The sequence below is a fragment of the Labrus mixtus genome, chromosome 2 (assembly GCF_963584025.1).
Source record: "Labrus mixtus chromosome 2, fLabMix1.1, whole genome shotgun sequence".
NCBI lineage: Eukaryota > Metazoa > Chordata > Actinopteri > Labriformes > Labridae > Labrus > Labrus mixtus.
This window is the reverse complement of record NC_083613.1, coordinates 24,240,059-24,262,881: the sequence shown is the minus strand read 5'-3', so window position 1 is coordinate 24,262,881 and position 22,823 is coordinate 24,240,059. Positions and strand designations below refer to the sequence as shown.

At 39.9% G+C, this 22,823-nt stretch overlaps 1 protein-coding gene across 1 annotated transcript; it reads right to left on the bottom strand.

The window, feature by feature from the left end:
* Window positions 1-176: 176 nt before the first annotated feature.
* zgc:154142 (uncharacterized protein LOC555481 homolog) lies at window positions 177-21,513 on the bottom strand. Its single transcript, XM_061057694.1, has 25 exons — window positions 21,292-21,513; window positions 18,182-18,312; window positions 16,981-17,074; window positions 16,130-16,270; window positions 15,784-15,881; window positions 15,291-15,417; window positions 14,870-15,082; window positions 13,214-13,429; window positions 11,116-11,256; window positions 10,072-10,317; window positions 9,762-9,947; window positions 8,307-8,416; window positions 7,907-8,007; window positions 7,081-7,358; window positions 6,677-6,840; window positions 6,344-6,527; window positions 6,013-6,231; window positions 4,626-4,760; window positions 4,262-4,483; window positions 3,990-4,172; window positions 3,631-3,743; window positions 3,452-3,546; window positions 2,302-2,591; window positions 1,408-1,568; window positions 177-849 (listed from the first exon to the last, which is right to left on the bottom strand). The coding sequence occupies exons 1-25, from the start codon at window positions 21,440-21,442 to the stop codon at window positions 652-654; spliced, it is 4,197 nt and encodes a 1,398-aa protein (XP_060913677.1). The 5' UTR covers window positions 21,443-21,513; the 3' UTR covers window positions 177-651.
* Between the last annotated feature and the right edge of the window lie 1,310 nt (window positions 21,514-22,823).

The following is a 22,823-nucleotide window of genomic DNA, read 5'->3' as shown; positions in this document are numbered from 1 at the left end:
CTAAGCACCAGGGACTGGGGGGTTGGCCTTAGGAGTAATAAAACCATGTTGCTGCTACAACATTAAAAAAAGGAAATGAGAATCAGTCCACAATGCTTGCCATACATTCTTCACTTGGACGATTCTCTGTTATGTTTTATATATATATCTGAAAGGACATTATTATACTATACATGTATTATCGTATTTTTTATTTAACTGCCAGCTTTATTCATAATTAAATGAAATCCCCTAGCAACCAAAAAAGTGAATACTTAAACTCCTGAATAACAGGAAAGTTCAGGAAAAGAGTTTTACAGTAAATTTCAGGTTTATAGTTTGATTCTGTTTGTAGGATTCAGTGAAACATCAAATGTTTGCCTTCCTTGTTTGTTGACTTATTTCCTTCATTTCCTTTAAATGTTGGTGCAATGCTTCTCTGAATCTCAAACTGTAAAACATCCTGATATATTAGATATCAAGTTTAGATCTGGTGCCATTAACTCACCTTAGAAAACATGCCTAATATCTTAAAATTTACAATCAGCATAGTGCTTCAAATAAAACATTTTGAACCCGAATTAGAAACCCACAATGTTTTGGTCTGTAGCAGCAGAAAATAGAAACAAATAGAAGCAATGAACACAAAATCTTTATTTAAAAACATGACCACTAGTGAGTTTTGCCACTTTCATAAATAAACTTCTTCATGTTGCCATAGATCCAGTCGTTGAAGGCAGACACACGGGTGAATACTGAGGGCTTCTTGTCTTTGATGCAGCCCTGAGGTCCAAAACTGACGATGCCGTGCACCTCCCATGTAGGGATAGCTCCTGCTGCCGCACAGGCGAAAGGACCGCCAGAGTCACCCTGTGATAAGCAAGAGAAGGACATAAAGATTTACCGTATCAGGGGAGAAAGATGCATTAGTGAACACATGACTTTGACATCCTCTATAAATCATCTCTTGAACATGGACACTGTGAAAGTCAAGCTGTATCAAAATGTGTGTATTCCTTGAGGGAGGTTAATGTCAGTGTTGTATTTTTTAAAGTCTTGTTTGAAATTTAAAGGCCTTTAGTTCTTAGTGTGTTTCTAGTCTTCCCATGTCTCTTGATGCATTCTTTCTCATTGTAGCTACCAAATAATGTTCCTGTGTTCTTGTGCCCAATTATGGCTGAAAGCAGGCAGTCATTCCATAATCAAGGCTGACTGATCACAAACAAAAAAGGGTTTCATGGTGTTACATAAAACTCAGCCTAAACGTGAGAGGCAATTACACACTAAGATAGTGATTGAGGTAAGATTGACTAACAATAATAAACATAGAAACCAAATACCGTCTTTCAAAAATCCAATTTGTCCTCTTAAACATTCAATTTTATTTGTAATTATTCATACATTTTTCGCTGAATGTGTGTCTTTTACCTGGCAGGCTGATTTGAGCTCATCTGGGGACTCATAGCCGGCACAGATCATGGAGGGTCTGAGGGTGTCCCACCAGTATGCAGGCTTACTGCAGGTCTGGAAGTCAACAATAGGGAGGGCTGCCTGATTTAGCTTCTCGGACACTTTAGGGAACAGGTTACCTAAAGGAAAGGAATTAAAAGTTAAGGATTGCGTTGTTGTAGTAAGCACGGACACAAGAAAAAGTCAAACTGCTGTGTTCCAGGTTGAAGTTTCTAAATTTAGGGAATCTGACAAATAACATTTCACAGCTTCCTTACTGATTAGCAACAGAAAAGACAATTGAACAGCTAAAATCCACCAGGAAACCATATTTCAAGTTAAAACAACTCATCCGATAACCTATTTGTTACGGCCAATAGGCGCTTACATAGTGCCAGTTCAAGGTGGGATATTTACACCCCTGTTTCATCTCGTCTGCAATGTGTTACACACAGAGGCAGAATGGTTATGTGAAGTCGTTCCAACCCTGATCTGCCGTTGGAGGTAGTAGGGAAATGGGGGTGGGGTCTTACACCAATATTAACACTGTGTGCAATGTGTTAGCACACATCATGCTTATATTTCAGACCTTAATCACATCAAAATTAACACGTGGTTGCTGACAGCCATAGTTAGCATATATGTTTAAAGTTGGTTTTTTTTCATGTAACATCGAGATCCCCTTGTATTTCTATCATTTAAATCCTGAAAGAACAACATTATGCAAGCAGTTCAGCTCCCTGAGAATGAGATCAGAGCAAAATGTCGGTCATATGAAAGTGGTGAATATAATCTCCCAGACTAAACTGCTTCAGTTACTATAGGAGTCTCAGAACTACAGTTTCTTCTACAGGAAATTGAAATGCCTTGTACCTTTCTCGTCTCCCCAGCCAGTGACAAAGCATGGTGTCCCAGCGGGCATCACAGCCCCAGGTTTCGGCAGACAGATGGGGCTAATCTCCCTTGTCATATTGACAGGTGTGGACAAATGCACCAGGGCTACGTCATTGGTGATGTCAGTTTTATCCTGCTCGTAGACAAAGCCCTCGTGGCGGATGATACCGTCAACCATGTAGCATTCTTCTGCTGAGGGAACGTCCATGGAGGAGTTCATGTGGTGCTTCCCCAAACACATTCGCCAGTAGGAGGGTTTATTCAGTGGGCTGGAAAACAGGAATAGTGATGGCAAAAATTAGAAGCTTATTACTCTTTGCCCTTATGTTGCAAACAGGTAAGCCAGATAAAATGGTCTCCACCATTTCTTAAGAGAAACCTAAGGTGTAAATTCACAAAGAATGGATGGGCTCCGGTGGTCTAGTGGTTAGCGCATGCGCCCAAATGTACATAGGCTTCATTGAACCCGGTTCTGCTTGGAGGACTATTGCCTCTGTACATGGGGCGCGTACTAATCACTAGGCCATCTGGGCCCTATATGCCCTATCTCAAGGTCAGAGTCATATTTTCTAGTTTATTGTGAAGTCTCTAGACTCAATAGATGTGAAACCTGTTGGTGACACTGTTTACCTCCTTAGACAACCATACCGATTATATAGAGCTTCACATATCAGGAAAAAATGTGTCTTTATTTGCCAGGGTTGGGTCCTGGACAGTCTTGGATGGATTTAAGCCTTGATTGTAATAATCATGTCAAATGTTGATAATAAACTGTATTAACAGACAATTTTATTTTTTTAGCTCAAAGAAAGTGGAATTGTTTTCAGGTTGATAATAAATCAAGAGCATTTCAACACTTATAAAACCTTGACTGCAGTAACCCTCAGACAAAAACAGTCTCCTACTCTGTGTGTGGCTTGTTGTTCGTAATGAGGTTCAATTGCATGGAAAGGGGCAGATTTCTGTCCTAAATGTATTCAAAGTGGCTTAATTACATACAAACAGCAATGAAGTACAGAGACGCTTTTTACTCTGCAGTCCAGCACTTTCACATAGACACAGCACTTTTACTTTGTTTTGTTATACATTGTTTCAACAAAGATCTATTTATAGCTTCTTAAAAACTTACAACATGAAACAGTGAGCAGCAGTTAGGATCCATTCCTCGTGAATCAATGAACCTCCACAGCCATGCATGTAAGGTATGGGAGACATTGGTGACGCCTAGAGAAGAGATAAATAATTGTACAAATGTAAGCCCCTTTCAGTCACTGTAATTCAGGATCACAGAGGAACAGTTGACTTTACCTGCATGGAGACTTGCCAGGGCCAGGAATGGGGGATCGCCTCTTCCCCATTAACCACCCTCATGGCGCCTGTATTTGGTTTAACTTCTGGTTTTCCACAATCTACTGGCCAGTCTGGAAGTGGAAATATAATATCACTATTTATAGTAAGCTTTTATCAGTTAATAGTCTTCAACTTGGATTCTAACAGGTATAGTATAAGACAATTGTAAAGCAGACATTTGAGATGATCTAGTTTCAGATCCTGCTACAGTTTATTCCATCTTGGGAGAATTGTTTTTGCCTATAGTCTTAAATCATGGACCTCCATATGAGATCACAAAACACGACTCATATGAGTCAAATGAATTCTTCACTCACCGATTGTTATATTGTCCCAGGGGTTTGGAGGTGGAGGAGGTAAAGTTGGGATAACACTGGAGTCAGTTGTCCAGTAACCTCGAAAACCTGCCTGTTGATTGTCTTTGTTGCTAAGGAAGCGAATGACAACTGTGCTGCCAGGGACGGTGATGGTGGGTGGAGAGGCAAAGCCACAGAATCGACCTGCAGAAAAAAGAAGAGGGGGGAGTTTCTCAGAGTAAATAACAAAAAAAGAAAATAAACACCAACACATTTTTTGTACAAAAACTAACCAAGTGATGCCATGCTTTGTCCGTTGAAGATCTCCACATAGTCCACACAGTTTCCCAACGTGTTTACGGCCTGTACCTCAAAGTGAGTGAAGGCAATGTGGAGGCTTTTTGCCGAAGGTACATTGATACGCCACGTGCACACAGACTCTGATTTGTAGTCCTTGGGCCAGTTTGGAGAGAGGATTTCACCCTGATTACTGCTGAAGCTTCCTCCACATGGAGCTTTGTGTGTGTTTTTGTGTTGTTGATGTGGAAGAGAAAGAGTAATGGGGAAAAGAAAGAAAAACAGACAATAAGCTACATTAGTTTAGCCTTGAGGATATAACCACAGTATCTTGTCAGGTACATTTTCTTCCTTTCTCACCCTCTGTTGGGTCCACTGCTTTCCAGCTGGCAGTGAAGCCTGTGTCCACCACTTTGTCATTTGAAGAGAAGCTGATGTGAAGTGTGTTTCCATCACTCACCAGGTCTTTAGGAGGCTCATGACTGCAGTGTCTGCCTGAAAGAGAAATGATCATGGCAGACTGTCAGCTGACTTATCTATCAGTGTTGTTATTGTATTTCTGAATCATTATTCTTTTCTAATTTTCAATCATATGTTCACAAAATATACATTTTAAGGCTGAGACATCAGAAACTGTATATGACACAGCCATAGGCTAAGCTACAAATGTCAACATATTTGATAGGTCACCTAACTGCTGTACATCATCGATATTATTGATGATGATGATGGTTTTTGTTTGATAACGACGACTTATAAGATGGTTTCTATACTGATTAGAGCTCTCAAGAACTGCCTTCAATGTTGTGCTTTGCCTCTGTGCAATGTCTGTCAGCACCTGTGTGTCCAATCGGACTCAAAGCTGATCGTTTGCTCTTACTGACATTGTTCCCCTTTTTTCTAGATCCTTGCTTGTGTTGTACTTACTCTCTGATGTACGTCGCTTTGGATAAAAGCGTCTGCTAAGTGAATTGTATTGATTGTATTGTATTGTATTGACATAGTAATAAACTGAAAAAGACCTACTGAGTTGCAGGCAAAGCTTCAGACTCTAATTGCAGACGTGATCATACATTTTCACTTTTTTTTGTTGCTGCAACTTTTCAGTTTGGAGCTTCAGGTTGAGGAGATATGGTCCAATTGGTCTCCCATGTAGATTCTGAACTCAAATCACACCTTTGCTCCTTTCTATAAAAAGAATGTCTCCTCTTCGATTTTTTTTTACTTAGCTTTTGAAAAGCTTATATTACCCCGAAGACAGTTGAGACAGAAATCTACATCTATATCTTTATCAGCCTCACAGTTCTCTGGATGGCAATGTCATTTAGTCAGACCCCCACTTTGATCCAGACTGAAATATATTGCCACTGATCAGTGACTTGCCATGTTTTGTAAAGACATTTGTGATTCACAGATTATGTATTCTCCTGAATTTGATGACTTCTCATTGACGGCCTATATTTTTACCAACCACTTGCATTGTTACATTTCTTTAATGTCCCCTGACCTGTATAAATCACCATCATCAGGAAAAAAACCCTAATCCTATAACAACAAAAAAAACAACCTTATTTGACCTTAGTTCAGAAAGTTTTCTGTTTGGACTTTTTATCCTTTGTTTGAATATTGTGTTACATAATGCAGAGTCCCTTTATATTTGCAAAGTCATTCATTGATCCATTGAACGACTACGCAAATTCATTTCCAGTTGTAGGGAAACAGTCCCAGAAGGGAGATAATTACATACCTAAACTTCCTACTCTGTCACTGAGGATGACTTTGTCATTCAGGCACATCTGGCTCTCCTCCAGGGAGAAATTTTGGAAACGTAGGTGGACCAGTTTGCCGTCAGGCACCTGGATGTTCCACTGGCAGCTGGCTTTATTGCTGTAGCTGCCTGGGTAACCCATGGAGGACACCGTGCCTTCTGTGCCAATCAGGTCCTTTGGCCCTCCACAGCCAGATGCTACACAGGGAGGACAGAGGGTCAAAAGCAGCCAAAAATCCTGACTTTGTACCATATTTCATTTTTTTTTTCTCCTGAAAAGTAGGTCAATAAAGAACAGCTGGATTCATACTGTGCTCGTTGTACATGTCCCTGCGGATGACATTTTGGATCCAGGAGAGGTAGGCAGAGGAGCGGGTGAACACAGAAGGTTTCTTATTCATGATACATCCAATGGGGCCGAAGCTGGTTATACCATGAACTTCCCAAGGACCACCGGCTTTATCCTGGCACACTAAAGGACCACCTGAATCTCCCTTTCAGATCCGCAAATCACAACAAAAACAACTTTAGCATCATGTTGTTTAACACCATGCGTATAAAGTTACATTTATGAAATCATGTTGTTGATGATCAAACTACTATTGGTATACTACTTGTGAGCTCTTAGGGGCTTTATATTTACCTGACAGACAGACTTGAGTTCATCAGGCAGGGTATAACCGCAGCAGATCATGGAGGTCTTGACCTGGAACCACCAGTAGTCCGTCCTCTTGCAGGTGTCATAAGGCACAACAGGCAGGGCGACCTGGTTCAGGCCCTCTGCCACTTTAGCATTCATTGAATCACCTGAAAAAGAATTGTTACAATGCCTTTAACGTGTTCCACTTAGGAGCATAAACAAAGGCGGCATTTTCACATTTAATCCAGCAGAGGGCATGCAAGCTCTGCAAGAATGCATTGGAAGCATATTCAGGGTACACATAATAGAAGTGAATCAAGTCATCAGTGTAATGTAGTTCAAATGTGAGACAATAGTTACGAAATGATTATAAACGTATAAAATATGTTTGAGCATCAATGCAGTACCGGTCTCATCTCCCCAGCCGGTGGCGTAGCACTTCTTGCCCCCCGGTAGGACCTCTTCCTCTGAGGGCAGGCAGGCATACGAGATCTCATCACTGGGCGTCACATCTCCGTCCAGTCTTACGAGAGCAATGTCAAACTCCACTGTGGGCACATCGGGATACTTGAAGCCCTCGTGGCGATAGATGCCAGTTACGTCGAAGCAGTGTTCACTCGGCTCCGTGTAGGTCAGGTTGTGTTTGCCCAGGCACATGCGCCAACGCTGCAGCTCATCAGCGTATCTGGAAAATCAGGAGATTAGCCTATAATAAAACCTCACAGTTTACAAAACACCTCTAGTTACATCTAATCTAATGAAGCTGACAGGGTATCTCTGCACTGGGGCAATTATACTTAAACAAAATAAAGATTAAATGTGCTATGATCAGTCTCCTTCTGCTGCTCATAATGTTTACATCTCCTATCTTAAAGCAGAAGAATTATAGAGCACACACACACACACACACCATCATGCCCCAACATCTATCTCTTCAGGGAACTGCAGACCATTAGCCAAGAAGTAGCAACATCTCTAACAAGGCACTGTTATAAGCCTGAGGTAAAGCACACACACCAATAACTGCCCTGTGAGATTACACAAGTGGTCTCTCAGGAAGATTGAGGAACCTTTTTTGGGAAATGGTGGCGTTTTTTAGGCAGAATGACCCTATAGTATGCCCCCTTTTTTTTTTAGGGAAAATGTTTAAAGTTGGTAGATTGAAATTGAGCTCCTCAAAACTAAAATGTGTACATTGTATTATTTGTGATGCTGAGGTAACATAGCATGTACCTTATGAAGCAGTGGGCTGCTGTAAGGACCCAGTTCTTGTGGATAAGAGTACCGCCACAGGTGTGGAAGAATGTGGGCTCTGGTCGACTGTCAGGCCAGACCTGAAATAAACAAACACACAACAAGAGAATGACTCATTTAAGATATTTGCATATAGAGTAGTAGAGATGACACTATATCCTCTAGGCAAACTGTATTTCTAAATAAGTGAATATCAGTATCCATGCATTCAGTCATTCAGGTTATATGGCAAATATAAACGATAGAAGATGAAAATGACGCATATTACATTATGAATACATTCTGCTGGTTTATCTGTATACTTTGAAACCACTGATATTCTGTGCTTTTAGTAGTATCTCTCTGTGAATGCTCAGCATGTACTAGCTGAGTCTCTCACCTGCATGGACACTTGCCAGGGCCAGGAGTGGGGCTTGGCTGGCTCTCCATTCACAATGCGTGACATAACAGCAGGGGGAATCGCTGGTTTCCCACATTTACTGGGCCAGTCTGGAAAAAGAGAAGAGCAGCATTGTTATCCATCCATGTTAGTGGCTGACTGTGCATGTAAGGATTTGTGTTTCTTTTGGTATGTTTGTGTATAAACAAAGCACGAGTATACAGAACAATATCTGCAGCTGACAGATAAGCCTGCGTCTCTGGCTTTAAATCACTGGCTCTGATGCTCTCTTTTGTATTTTTGAAATAATTTTCCAATAACACGAGGTTGGCACTGCTGGCTGTGGACAATGCCCCCTGTGTTTTTGGCTTTCACTAATCCACTTGTATTCAGTGTATCTTCATGCAAGCATAATACCATTCTCCTGCTGCAAACAAAAAATTCTTCCTGAATTGGATTTGTAAAAATCACAGTTTCAAGGCCAGACAGCGTGAAATCCCAACATTTCTCGGTGTAACTATATACTATGGATATCTAGTGATGATCTGAGGAGTGGAAAATAAATGATGCCTGTAACTCTGTACCCAAACTTTGGCCCTCTATGTCTACTCTCCTCTCTTCGCTCAGCACACAGGGTACCTGAGCTACCTGTGGTCACAGTCTTGGTAGACAATAACTCAGAGTCAGCAGGCTCCATCTATAAAACTCTATACCAGCAGTTGACTTGGCAGGAGCCTGGAACACCTGGGGCATGAGGTATGAGGTTCAGGTGACAGCAGGCAAGGAAGAAGGAAAAATGTAGCACTAAGCCACTTTCAGATGTGTTCACAACTACCAACACACCCATATCTCCTTGTTTTACAGCACATTTGGTGCATCAAGGCGGGAAAGGGGCGTGTGAAGAAGGGGTGAGGAGACAGCATGAATCAGATAAATATGAGTGCAGAACTCTGCTGACCTGAAGAACCTGCAGAAAATCAAAAAACCTAAAACAGATATAATAGTATAATAGGCTAAATAATCAATACAAATTACAATTATTTCTTTTATTACTGTTGATGTGATTGAGTCTGTTAAAATTTGTTGGGTTTTTTCAATTTCTATTTCAAACAGGCGCCCCATGTACAAACTATAGTTTTTATGCTGTGATTCAGCATTTTGTACTAAACACATTTAAGCCAGTTAATAGCGTTTGTGCGAAAACAGCCAAACCCAGAATTAGTATGTTAGATAGAGGGAAGCACAATATCTTAAAAAAGAGACAACTGAAATGGATGAACAAAATGTAAAATTACCCTTGATTCATCAGTTTGACCTCTTATGCAATGCACTATTAAGTGATCAATTGTTATATTGAAATCATGGATAAGTGCAAAGTTGAATGTGCCATTAATATTTTTGAGTAATGCATATGTTAGTAAACCACGTATGTCAGGTGTATAAAAAGCACCTCACCTATTTTGATGTCGTCCCATGGGTTTGGCTGCACAGGCGTCTCTGTTGGAGCAGGCAGACTGGTATCAGTAGTCCAGTAGGCCCTGAAGCCTTTGGCCTCAGTGAACAAGTCTGTGTGGAAACGGATCACCAGCCTGTTGCCTTTTGTCTGGATGGTAGGAGGCAGCTTGGTCCCACAGAATGGACCTATAATGCATTAAAATAAACATATTTTTGATAGTTATTAAAGTAACACAGAGGCTTTACAAAATACAGTCATAATGTACACAGAATTAGAAATGACCACCAGAATATACACAAACAAACTTACCATGCTTTCCAATCTGCTCGTTAGTCGCACCGTTGATGTCGTACACCACTATGTTATCAAAACATTTGGATGTCAGGAAATCTTTGGCTTCCAGATCAAAGTGGGTGAACTTCAGTGTGATTTTTTTCCCCACAGGCCCAACGATATTCCACATGCACTCAGAGTTAGCCTTGTAGTTCATGGGCCAGTTGAGGGACTTGATAACTCCCGTGTCCTCTTTGGAAGAAAAGCCACAGCCCTGGAGCTCTGAAACACGAAGAGTGAGTCATTGAAAACCAGCATAAGGTGAGCTATTCAAGGTTACCTGCCTGTTACATTAGAATCTGAGAGTTATACTCGCTCATTTTTTCCTCACTTAATCGAGTTTTGGAAAATATAAAGAAACCAATTAAAGATAGAACCAAGTTTTTGCATTAAGAATATTTGATTATTATTTGTAACTTAATTAAGTAACATATCATTGTAGGCTAATTTATAGAATTCTCAGGGAAACTTTGGACTTTTGGACTTGAACCTTAAAATAGCATCTTAAAATAATTTCTACAATAAAGACAATAGTACTCATCAAATAAGATTTACACATTAATAACCCTTCATTTAAGATGCAGTGTTACAATTAAAAAGGTCTATTCTATAATAGTCCTCTCAATTTCTTAACCATTAAATATTCATATTTCAGACAAAGTTGGACTTTTAGCTAAGTGAGTGGGGTCTTTCTTCATTTTCCTGCCTGATAATAATGATAATGAAACAGATAGAGGAGTTTTATCTCCTTTTTATGCTACACATTGTACTCTGACCTGTGCTTTTACTGAGGTCACACTGCTTATGCAATGTGTTGAAATATGCAGCAGAGGAGCTGGATGTTTTATGGTTCCTCTAAATGAACCGTTGAGCTGCTTTTGCAATATGTGTCCCTGTGTGCTTTTTGTTTTGTGTGTGCGTGTGCGTGTGCGTGTGCATGTGCGTGTGCGTGTGCGTGTGCGTGTGTGTGTGTGTGTGTGTGTGTTGTTGCCAGTGCATGTGTGTTTGTGTCCTTAGTACCTGTGATATCCTCTGGATACACAGCCTCCCACTTGGCAGAGAATCCTCGGTCTGTGAGGCGACTGTCGGACTGGAAGGTGACGGCTAATGTGTCACTGGCACTGACCACCACAGGGGGAAGGATGTAGCCACAGTGTGTGCCTGAGGAAGAGAGAGAGAGAGAGGGAAGAGATGGAGGTCAATGGAAAAAAGGGTAGGAAATCAGGAGATGGTCCATCCTAAAAGATAGGAGTCTTAACTCATGTTCACTTCGTGGGTAGTTCATTGTGTGTTTGTGAGTCTGAGTGTGTTGTGTGTGGTTGGTTGGTGGATGATGGATGGGGATGCTGACAACTCTGACAAATGAAGGTGACTTACACTGCCTGATAGTGTGACTTCATCGGCCACTTAACACCAACAGTCAGTCAAAGCCTTAACGGTGATTCTTCCATAGTTCATGAACACTGAAGATAGCACAAGCTGCTAATATTAGCAAACAGAACTAGCACACACGTAATGCTATTCATAAGCAAGATGCAGCCTTTTCTGAAGCTATATCAGCTTCGAAAACTTCTTCTAACTTCTAAAGAAAATATACTTTGGAGTGATTAAAAAATTTAGCAATTAGAAACATTCCAGATGTGATTCAAGCAGATTTTCATGCATGATTAAAATGCAGTCACACTCCTATTTATCAATCTTCAAAATGTGTTTTCATTTTCAATTTGTTGACAAAATAGTCAAACCCTAACCTCCAAATCTTTTTTTTTTTTTTTTTTTTTTTTTAATAAAAAATGATGTGATCAATTAATGCTTGTGTCATAGCTGTTCATACCAAATAATAACCAATGTTTGTATGATCACATAAACACATTGATCTATGTTCCAGTTTTGAGCATGACGTCACCAAAGATTCTCATCACAAACCAAAAAATAGAACATTTGAAAGGTAGAAAGAATAAATATTCCTGCTTTTCTTAAACATTTAATCTGTTTTCAAATGTGCAGCTTGAAATGTGCAACATATGGGTGCAGAAAGACAAAAAAAAAACAGGCGCACAGCAATGCTTTACTGTCAGTGAAGAAAGAAAGATGGACAACTCACTACAGAGTATCATAAGGAAAAGCATAACAGAAATACGAGTTCAAAACTTTAAAGGCTTTTAAAAAGCGACAAATTTATGAAGGATTCTCAGTTGTATCTACAGTACTAGCTCTACAATCCTTCCACTTGCATGGAGCCATTTGTGAGCTGTAATAATTTGTTTCATAGCCAGGTCGTGAGTCACTCAACTACAGGCAATTACAAAAAAGTAATTGGATGCCTAAAAACTTACTTTTTCATTTCAGTCGCAAAACAATCCCCGTCTAATATTAGCTGTATAATTAAAAATCTGCCCAAACCCTTTTTGTCATAGTAGTCCTAATGAGGCTGAAAAGGCTAAGGATGAATCTAAATGAATGTTTGTATAAAGACTTGTATATTTTTTCATGTGAACTTCCTGTAGAGATGTTTGTAGTCAATGCCTTTTCAGACAGCCTACAGTAGCTATTCTAGTGTCTGTAGACTGTTTTTCATTTGTCTCTATAAACACATTCCCCTGGAATAACAGGACGCACCACTTACACACTCTCATCACCCTTTGTGTGTTTTCACAGAGAGCGTGTGCTTGTACCTCAGCGCTTTAGTCCTTGGGGGCTCAGCAATAGATAAAGCTGTATCAGCCTCACTGCAGCCACTGAAGTGAATAATAAGGAGAGGTAATTTATAGTTTTCCCAGCCCTCTGCAAAGAAGATCCTAATCAACTGTTTTACAGCAAGGGGAAAGATATGAGCTATAAATATACTGCAGTAGAGAGCTGTTAGTCTAGTAAGAGGCAATAAACAACGTCAGAGTCCACATATGTATTGATAGGCTATATTCTAAGCAGATAGATATTAACTTCTGGCTGGTTTGCTGCATGTTTAACAAGTTCCATCCTATTGGCAGCAATTTAGGCTGCACAAAAACAAACATGCAAAAGTTTTTGTCGAATAATCTGGGATACATGCAAGATGCTCAGATCGCTCAGACGCTCCATTGTATATTAATTTATTTATGGCTGTACTCGGGCTCACCCAGTGTAGAGTATTCATCTGAGATGATCAGTTTGTCTTCCTTGCACTGTCCCATCTCTCCTGGGATGGCCAGGTCAGTTATCTGCAGTTTAACCAGGAACCCTTTGGCCACTATTATCTTCCAGGAGCTGTTTAGATGAGCAGGATATGGATGCGGGAAACCCAAGGACTGGATCACACCTTTACGGCCCTGAAGAATGACTGCATCCCCACTGCCTGTCCAACAGTAGAGAAACAATACATTTAATGTATAATGTGTCATTTATAATATTCAGGAGTCATTATGAACAAAGTTTTGAAATAAAAAAGGAAAAAAGGATTTAGTATAAAAAGATGTAACATATACAAATTAAAACCATGAACAGGTTCATCATGTGTTACCTTAATTGGCCACTGGGGACAACTAGTCAGTGTGCAGGTAGCTTCAAAACAGAAATGAAGAAATGACCCTCAAGAGGAATCTCCCCACTCCCACACACTGAGATTCATGCATGTATCCTCATGTGTTAGCTGTAAGTTAATTGGTGTCTTGTTTGTGTGGAGAAAAATGCACAGGAGGACTTACCATTATCATGTATCAATAAGAATTCATTGGCCCAAAGGCAAGGCTCATTTTTTTAAGGGTATATTTTTGGGCTTTATATGAGAGATAGGACAGTGGATAGAGTCAGAAATTTGGGAGAAATAGAGAGAGCGAGAGACAGGAACGAAATGTGGGAAAGGAGCCACAGGTCGAATTTAAACCTGGGGCGCCCGCTTAGAGGACCATGCCTCTGTACATGGGGCGCAGGCATTAACCGCTAGGCTACCGGCGCCCCGAGCAAGGCTAATTTTTGTGTTGTAAATGGATCTGCTGTGATGCAAGACAAATTTCAGACTTTGTCTGACAATAAAGTTCAATAAATCAATCCTGAACTTAAAGAACTTAAAGATTAATAGTATAATGACGCAATATGAATAGGTAATACTTATTAGAGCTTGTACGACTTAATAAACTCCCTGAAGACAGAAGGGTTTGGATTCACTAGTTTCTTTAGAAGCTAGTTAATGTCAAATTGGTGGTGATGCTATTGTCTCGTAGTGAAGCAATCAGTTATTTCACATTCATTTTTCCAACCAAAAATAGTGAAGTGAACCAAACTGTTTCATATATACATTACTATAAGAACATTTTGAGAGCATGTGCGCTCCCCCACGGCCAATACTTCAGATCTCTTTAATTTACAAAACTCCAAGTGCAATCCCCGTCTGATACTGATACTGTTTGTTTCCAAAAAGATCATGATTATGTCCAACTATGGATGTGTCTAGCTAAAGAAGGGGAAACTTGTCGACATCTCAGCTGTGAATTTATTTCGACTGTAATTTTTTTCTTGTAAATTCACAACACCATTCATTTTGATGGTCACAAAGATCTTTATACTTGTGAGCGCATCCTTGTGAATCTCATTTGTTGTGTTTGTCAGTCAGAACTCTTCCAAGTTTCAGCAAAATCTGGACTTAATTTTTTGTTTCGCAGTCATGCTGACAAACAGACAAACGACATCTAACCATGACATTCTTAACAGAGGTGAATATATACAAATCCCAGCCCACTGATTCATTTGTAAGTGTTTAGGAGGGAAGGATGAAAGTAGGGTTGGAGAGAATTCTTACCAGTAGTTGTTGGAGTGGGAGTAGTAGGTGTTGTGGGTTTCGCTGTAGTTGTTGGTTTTGCAGTGGTTGTGGGAATAACAGGTGGAAGGCTGGACTTGGTGTAAGTTGCTTTAAATCCTTTAGAAGTCAGAGTGTTGTCGGATTTGAAGCGGACCACCATTGTGTTGCTGCTGGACTCCACTGGCTTTGGCATCGTCCCTCCACAGAATTTGCCTTGGATGGATTACAGTCAGTCTTAAAGAGTGATCGACATTTACATTTACAGTTCCCGCACAATAACAGAGCCATGACCCACGCAAATGACAAGTTTCACAGTCTATTATAAAATCTTATAATGTCCCTTTGTCTATAACTGTGAAACATTCTGTGATGATGTGGTACATTGTAAAATACCTGTTAATCTTATACATGCAAAGCTTACCTATTGAAGGAGATCCGGCCTTGTCGCCATCGTAGACCTGAACAAAGTCCCCACAGACTTCAGGGACCAGGTCAAAGGAGGTAAATGTCAGACGAACCCTCTCTCCTTCAGGCACCGTGATTCTCCACTAATCCAACGTAGACAAAAAAACCAAAACAAGAACAATGATTTGGACCAAATATTGACTTGTAACAGAAATGTCTTATATCAGTCCACAGAAGTCTCACTGAAGGATCAAGCTTCTCTCCGCATCACTCCATGTGTTTCAAACCTGTAATAGCTTGAGCTGCATTGACACATTTTTTACTGAATGTATCACTTATTCTGCTCTTGTTTGTTTGGACAGGTGGGGGACTTGTCAAGCTATTGCAAAGCCAGATTAAATCACGATGACAGCCAAATAACACTATTTGACTAAACTCAAACCCAGCTTGTAGTGCAGCTGTCCCATGTAGCGTTTAATGTGTCCCCCTGTTTATGTGTTTGTCAGTACCTGGTACAGGGCTCCATTTATATAGTTCTGCTCTGTGAAGCTGGGGGTCATCAGATCTCCTCGGTCACCTTGAAGAAAGCCACCAGCGCCGGCTATTTCTGTGAGCAGGCATGAAGGGCACTTCAGCTCCACATATACCTCAACAATACCCACAATACACCACTCCAACCCCACCTTACCCCCCACACCATGTTCATTCCCCTTCTCCTACCCCTCTCTTCATCCAGCATCCATTACTATAACATTGACTTTCTAGGTCAGTCATGTACAGAAAGACACATATCCAACATAACGCCAGAGTGAAGGCAATTTTCTAGCTGAAATGGATTTCCACTCATCTTCTTACCTGGTGCGAGCTTTTGAGACACAGCTTTGTAATGAGCCTTGAATCCTTGGTCTGTTTTTCTGTCATTGGTGTCAAAATACACCGTCATGCGGTTTGTAAGTGACACCATTGGATTTGGTTTGGTGTAGCCACAGTATTTACCTGCAAATTCCCAAACAAAATGTTTATAGACAACCAATTCGGCAACCAACATTCCTCTGCGAAAGAGAGGTAATTATGAAAATATAATAACATATATGATCACAAATGTTCAGAAAATGAACTTGAAATGACGCTTTTCAGGTCTGCAGCTATTTGAACTTTGTTACAAAAAACGAATTGTTTTGAAATGATTTCATCTTTGAACATTTTAAAGCCTTTTTATTTGTATTTCTTCTTGAATACAAATTAAAAGCATTAATAATTTAGAACTACTTGAAATTGAGTCTTAACGTGTTTTTTTTTCTCATTTTACAAATGTGAACCCTTTATTTTTTAAGTGTGGCCTAGTCTTAATCGCCTGAGGGGATAATTGCCTGTAAATATTTAAGGGACAACAAAAAATAGAGGATCAAAAAATGTCTGGGAACCAAGTGTACTGCTTTCATCTCTGCTGTCTGGTTGGTGAACTAGTGGAAGAGAGTGTGTTACTGAAAGTAGAGCAGTGTGCAGTGGACAAGCAGAGCTGTCTGGCTCACTAGCTGAGCCTGCCAATGGATGGATGGATTGATTTGGACAGGACATAAAAAAATGCCTCTGAATGCTGAGAGTATATTGAATCTAAGTGCAGGGCCAAACATCTACTAAATCCCAAAAAATTAAAAGGTCCACTAACTGTCCCTCCTAAATTGGGGCTAATGTTTCTTTTTTACCAACAGTTCCCAGAGAGTCTGCCAATGTGATGAGGTCTCCTGTGCAGAGCTGGGTGTCCTCCAAAGCAAACTCCTCGAACCACAGATGGATCACCTGCAACAGAAGCATGCAGAGGTGTTTCATCTTTCTTATTTTAAATCTGAGAAGCAGTTAAGAGAGAAGAGCTGCCTCAAGGTGAGAGAGAGAGAGCGCATGTGTGAGAGTATGTGAAACCGTGTCAGTGCATGAATATACCTCTGCACAGGTTCCCTGTTTAGGTTAAAAGAGAGACAAAGGGAATGTAGTTGTAAAGGGAGCAGCAGACAGGCAGTAAGTATGGCAGCCATGCCATCAGAGGAAGCAAAACCAAGGATTTAGTTTTCTCCTGTGGGTGTGGGGAGAAGCGCTAGGAGGAGAATAGAAGAGACAAGGCAGCCATCTGTCCAAGAAGCTACTGCTGCAATCATCCCAGCTGTCCCCACTGCTTGGCCTCACATAAAACAGTTTCCCCAACTGCTACATGCCGATCTCCGATCATTAGACCCCAAGAGAAGAAAAAACAAGGCCGTGCCTGAAATGGAGATTTTGAATGTTTTTTTTTTTTTTGTGTAAAAATAGAAAAGTGTAAAGAAAAATGCATTAAAACAGAAAAAATTCTTTAGGCCATTGCGGAATAATCTCAGCACTTTACCAGTTCCTGTGTCTTTTGTGCCTGATGAATAAAAATCGTACAAAATCTTTTCATTATCATAAATGATAAAGCAGGGCCAGAGATCTTCTTTTATTTATTCCACATACTCCTCCTCTTTGTCAAAACATTGCACTTATGTTACCCGTGATGCTGCGCAAAACCTTCAATTCAGACAGATATGTGGGTGTGTTATGCTGATGGCAGCGTATCACCTTGATTCACTGGCCTGAAGCAGAGATCAGGGGCGATTTAGGTCTGGTAAGATCACATCCATCAGTTTTAAAAATCATTTTAAAGCCTGCAGTCTTCAGATTAAATGGATGCATCACATTACTATGCACATGGACTCTCAATACAGACTTTGTTGTTTGAAATCCCCCTTTCAGATTATGGCAGTGGAGATCTTGATAATAATGATTGCAGCTGTTGCTTTCCTATTCTTTTTATACTACTTTTAACAGTTTACGTTAAGGTACTGTACATATTCCACTGATTTAGGTTTGAAAGAGACCACTGGTGTTGTATGTCACCTTATCAGGGTCCACAGTGATGTGCCATGTGCAGCTCCTGCCGTTGTCATAGCTACTGGGATAGTGAGAGCTGGTGAAGGTGCCTGACTCTCCAGAGAGCTCCTGGGGACCACCACACCCTGATTCTGGCCCTGGAAGTGTATGGAAAAGATGTATGCTTGTTATTGTATAAGTTCTTAGATTATAGGGCCTTCTCTGCACTTATTTAGAAGTATAATGTATTATTTTCTGGCCAATCAAAGTGGCTTACACGACCAGCAATTCACCCAATGACCACATTGACTCGGCTTAGTGGACGCCCCGCTCTATCTTCTTCACATGATGAACCCCTTACAGCTTCTGAAGCTAAAAAAAACTTCTGAGACTCTCAGACCAAAAAAAAAAAAAAAACTGGCTGCTCTCACCACCTCCTCTCCATCTCACTCCTCCCTTATTGTTCCAACCAAGTGCAGCCGTTTGTAGGACTGATCTCCATTCAGATGTGAAGCCTCATGTTGATGCTGCCATTATATGTTTAAGCATTTTAGACCAAACAAAGTATTTCAGCAGCACTATATTGCAGCACTGTCTCTTTTCCCACACGTGTTGGTAAGGCTGACGGATGGAGGGGGAGGGACTCCTCATGTATGAAACATGTTTGAGCCTCTGTTGCGAAACATGAACCTGCTGAAGGAAGAGTCGTCCCATCAATATGAACACAGAGCTGAGAACAACAGACCAACAGGAAGTCTTACTTCATCCTCTCTTTTTTAAAAGACATTACTCAAGGATCTATTGAGTTAGGATTTATTTGCTATACTGTGTTTAGAATAATGCACATTATACCGTTAACTAAAAACATTATTGTAATTTTTTTAACAAATTTGGTTGAATTAACATCTTCAAATCCAAAAGACTTTGACAATAACATATGGTATCTGCATTGGAATTCAAATCAATTGCAAAGTCCTCGGCAACAGCATTGATTATACAGTATGTCATCATCCACAGCAGCAGCATACCTTCCTCCCTGGTGGCTGCAGCAGCTTGTGTTGATGAGCCGGGAATGCAGCTGTGTTTAACAACAAAAACTGGCTGACATTTTATCATTAGGCAGAACATAACTGTCAGCACACTCATAATGTTTTTTCTCTTGTGTAAAACATGCTAACTCATTTTGGGGGCAATGATCCTTTTAATGCGCTTCAAAAAGACAGACTGCGGTTTCCCATTATGTTACAATGAAGTCTCAGCGATGAAATAATGTGAGAACAAATGATTTAGTCAGTGAGAACAGCGTGCAGATCATCACTTCTTGTTGTACATTATATGCCGTGCAGAAGATGATGAAAGCAAATTGGTTCAGCTGATGAAGGTTTAACCACTTTATCCTCTCGTGCAAACACAAACAATTCACCCACTTCAATTTCAAAAGAAAACAGGGAAGCAAAACGTAGTCAGCCCTCTTTCTGCAAGAAGTATGTTTTCCTGCTTAAGTCCAGAACAAAGCATGGGTTTTTGAAGTAGAATTCATGGTGTAGGAGGTAATTTATTGGTGTACTACCGCTATTATGAAAGATGATCATGTATTGACAACCTGCACAATATTAACACGACAAATATCTACAGGAGGCAATGTATGATCAGTAGTTATAATACAGTTAGCCTTCTTGTTTCATGTCTCTGTCTTTGTAATCTTTTTTTTTTTTACATATTTGACACAAGAAGAGAAGGTAAGAAATATGGTAACATATTCTAATTGAATGCTGGCCTGTTTTTTATAGATGTTGTGAAAAGATTGTGGAGAATCCCCCCCAAAAAATATATTTGACATGTCTTAAATGCAACATTTTAACAGATTTGTTGGTACCGTCACAAACTATGCCCACAGTGACATGAGGAATGTTTTTGTTTAGATTTAATTGGGGGATTTTTTGGGGCCTTTAATGGAAAGACAGGACAGTGGGTAGAGTTGGAAATCAGGGAGAGAGTGAGTGGGGAATGACATGTGAGAAATAAGCTACAGGTTGGATTTGAAGCCGGGCCGCCCACCTGGAGGACTACAGCCTCCGTGCATGGTGCGCTCTCACACTAAACACTATTCTACCGGCGCCCCAATAACTAATGTTAGATATTAAGCAGGTATGATGTCTATTCCGTGAGCACCATCTTAGTTTAGCACGTTATCATGAAAGCATTTGTTAACTAAATATAATGACAAAAAAAAAACAAGTCTGATGTGATTAGTTGCAGGTATATGTTCTTACACTACTGTAATTTTGGTCCTAATGGTAGCTTGAGAGGAAGTCTTTAGAATTCATCATCTAAAATGTCTGATAATTATTCAGGTATTATAATCTGGACCAAAGCTTGGGATTGCTGTAATGGCTGGGAAAAACTGTAAGACATACTCTGTAAGCAATAATAAACATTTAGTCAATGAATTGACATTTCACAGATCATTAGTTCTCTTCAGACAAAGTGGATCCTTTAAATGTTGAAGATGTTTTGTTTGGGCTGATTTTAGTTACACTCTTTGGACGAATCAGTTCTCTTTTCAGGTGCATAATTTCTAACCCTTAAAAATGGACACTTCTAAATGTCAATGAAGTTCATCATTTGCCACCCTGTGAAGGTGTGATGGATCACTTTGTGCAGCCATTACAATTGACAGAGGGGATCAATTACAGTGAAATTGTTCATCTATCAAGAGAGACTGCAGGTCCAGATCAACATAATGCTTCTCAGCATCTCTCAGGAAGCGCTCACCTTTTATCGACTTCCTTCTCTGTCGCTCACTTGACTTTTTGTAATTCCTCAAAGCTGCAGTGCTTGGTCTACATACAGGGACAGGAATGTAGCTCGGATACATCCAAGAATACAACAATTTAACAAAATTCCTCTTTTTAGAAAATATCAGGCAAATACAATGTTTTGAATTGTTTGAATTGCCTTCTGTATAACTGTCAACTCTCATCTTGAAAGGACTAGGCCTATCAAAGTGAGCAGATAAATTCAGAGATTTAAATTCAGCATCAGTGAAATTTTCTAATATGATGACAAGTACTGTACCTTCGAAAAATGTGGGCATTGAAATAGAATAAAATGTATTTCTGCCTTTACACACTCACCTTCTGTGTGTGTAGAAGACTCTGCTTTATCAGTGAAGTAGATGACCACCAGGCCGATGCAGGCGCCGGTCATGGCCACAAAGAGAAATATCAGACACTTTTCAAGGGTGCTCAAACCCTTGGAGCGAGGACGACCCTTCTCCACATCCATTTTTCCTCTTGAAGACGCACCAACCTGTGCCTCGTCCAACAATTCACCAAATTATTACCAACACAAGGAGGGCCGTGGTATATGTGCACTTTTCACTCAAGGATGAACTTTGAGCCCCTTCAGATGTGTGATAACAAACACATGTATCATACAGTATCATAACAACAAGTTAATGAGTATAGATACTGCTGATGTCCCATCAAGAGGCCATTGTGATATCTTTTTCCAGATAAGTGGGAGAAATATAGGCAAAAGTTGAACCTCAGACCAAAAATAGGAAGCCTCTTATTATAAGCATTTCATTTCACCCATCCAATCCTTTAACTGCAATCTTCAGCCAGGAAAACCAAGGTAGTCTTGATTTACTGGGACAGTGGATGAATTTAAATGTTTTTCATTCACTTTTTTTATTTCTACATCTGGAAATCAAGTGCTGTCTTGTGTTTTATGTGCATGCTAGAGTTAAGTGTTGTAGCGGCTAATTAATAACCTAAAACTGATGACTAAATGTTTAATTATTAGCCCTTTATTAAACAGCTTCAAATTGACTGATAGTCAACAGATTTAAATCAGCGAGACCTTGACCACAGATTGTGAGGACCCCAGTGACCATAAAGGAAATTAACTTTATGTCCTTGGTGAGTTTTTTTGTCAGTCAAAAACTTGATGAGCAGGTTATTTATTAGGTACTGCAGTTCATTTTGATTCCATTTTTTAGATCAAATGCAATCAGCGAACAAAATTAGGTGCAATTCAAAGTGCATTGTAGGTACATTTACAAAATTAATCAATTTTAGACTGATGCCCATGAGAAATAAAAATAATCTAAAAGTAAATTAAAACAATTCAGTCAAAAAAGAGAAATAGGAAAAATGATTAGAAAATCAAAATAGAGTATTAAACAATACAAAAGTAACAATGATCTGTTGCTTGAATACAAAAAGCAGCCTCACTGGAAGATTTGGGACAAAATTTAAAGACTTGAGAAAAAAACAAATTATTTCTGTCTAAGCTCAAACAGCCTTAAATATCTGATCACAAATAATACAACTTTACTCTTGATAGCTCATATCAGACTTTGATATGTTCACCTCATAAATGTAGAAACTGATATGTTCAACAAAAATAGCATTAGCTCTTGGCAGCTAATTCACCACAGCTAATATATGCATCCTACCCACATCAGGCTAATGTTACAGTCAATTAGCTTTATGCTAGGTGTGTCAGCATTTACTGTATCATGTAGCCTCAGGGCGCACTCACACTAGGCCCAGTTGTCCCATATCGTGCTGAATCACGATTTTCACCCCTCCACATTCCCTCACTGGCTTGAACTTCTGTGGCTTATTTTGAGTCATTTTCGTCAGATACAGCCATAATA

Coding starts and splice junctions, on each gene's coding strand:
- zgc:154142 (XM_061057694.1), bottom strand. CDS start 21,442: ATGGATGTGGAGAAGGGTCGTCCTCGCTCCAAGGGTTTGAGCACCCTT. Junction 11,257..13,213: donor AGATGAATACTCTACACTGG/GTGAGCCCGAGT, acceptor TCTCTTCCTCAG/GCACACACTGTGGCTACATC. Junction 8,417..9,761: donor ATGGGACGACATCAAAATAG/GTGAGGTGCTTT, acceptor CTCTTTTTCCAG/ACTGGCCCAGTAAATGTGGG.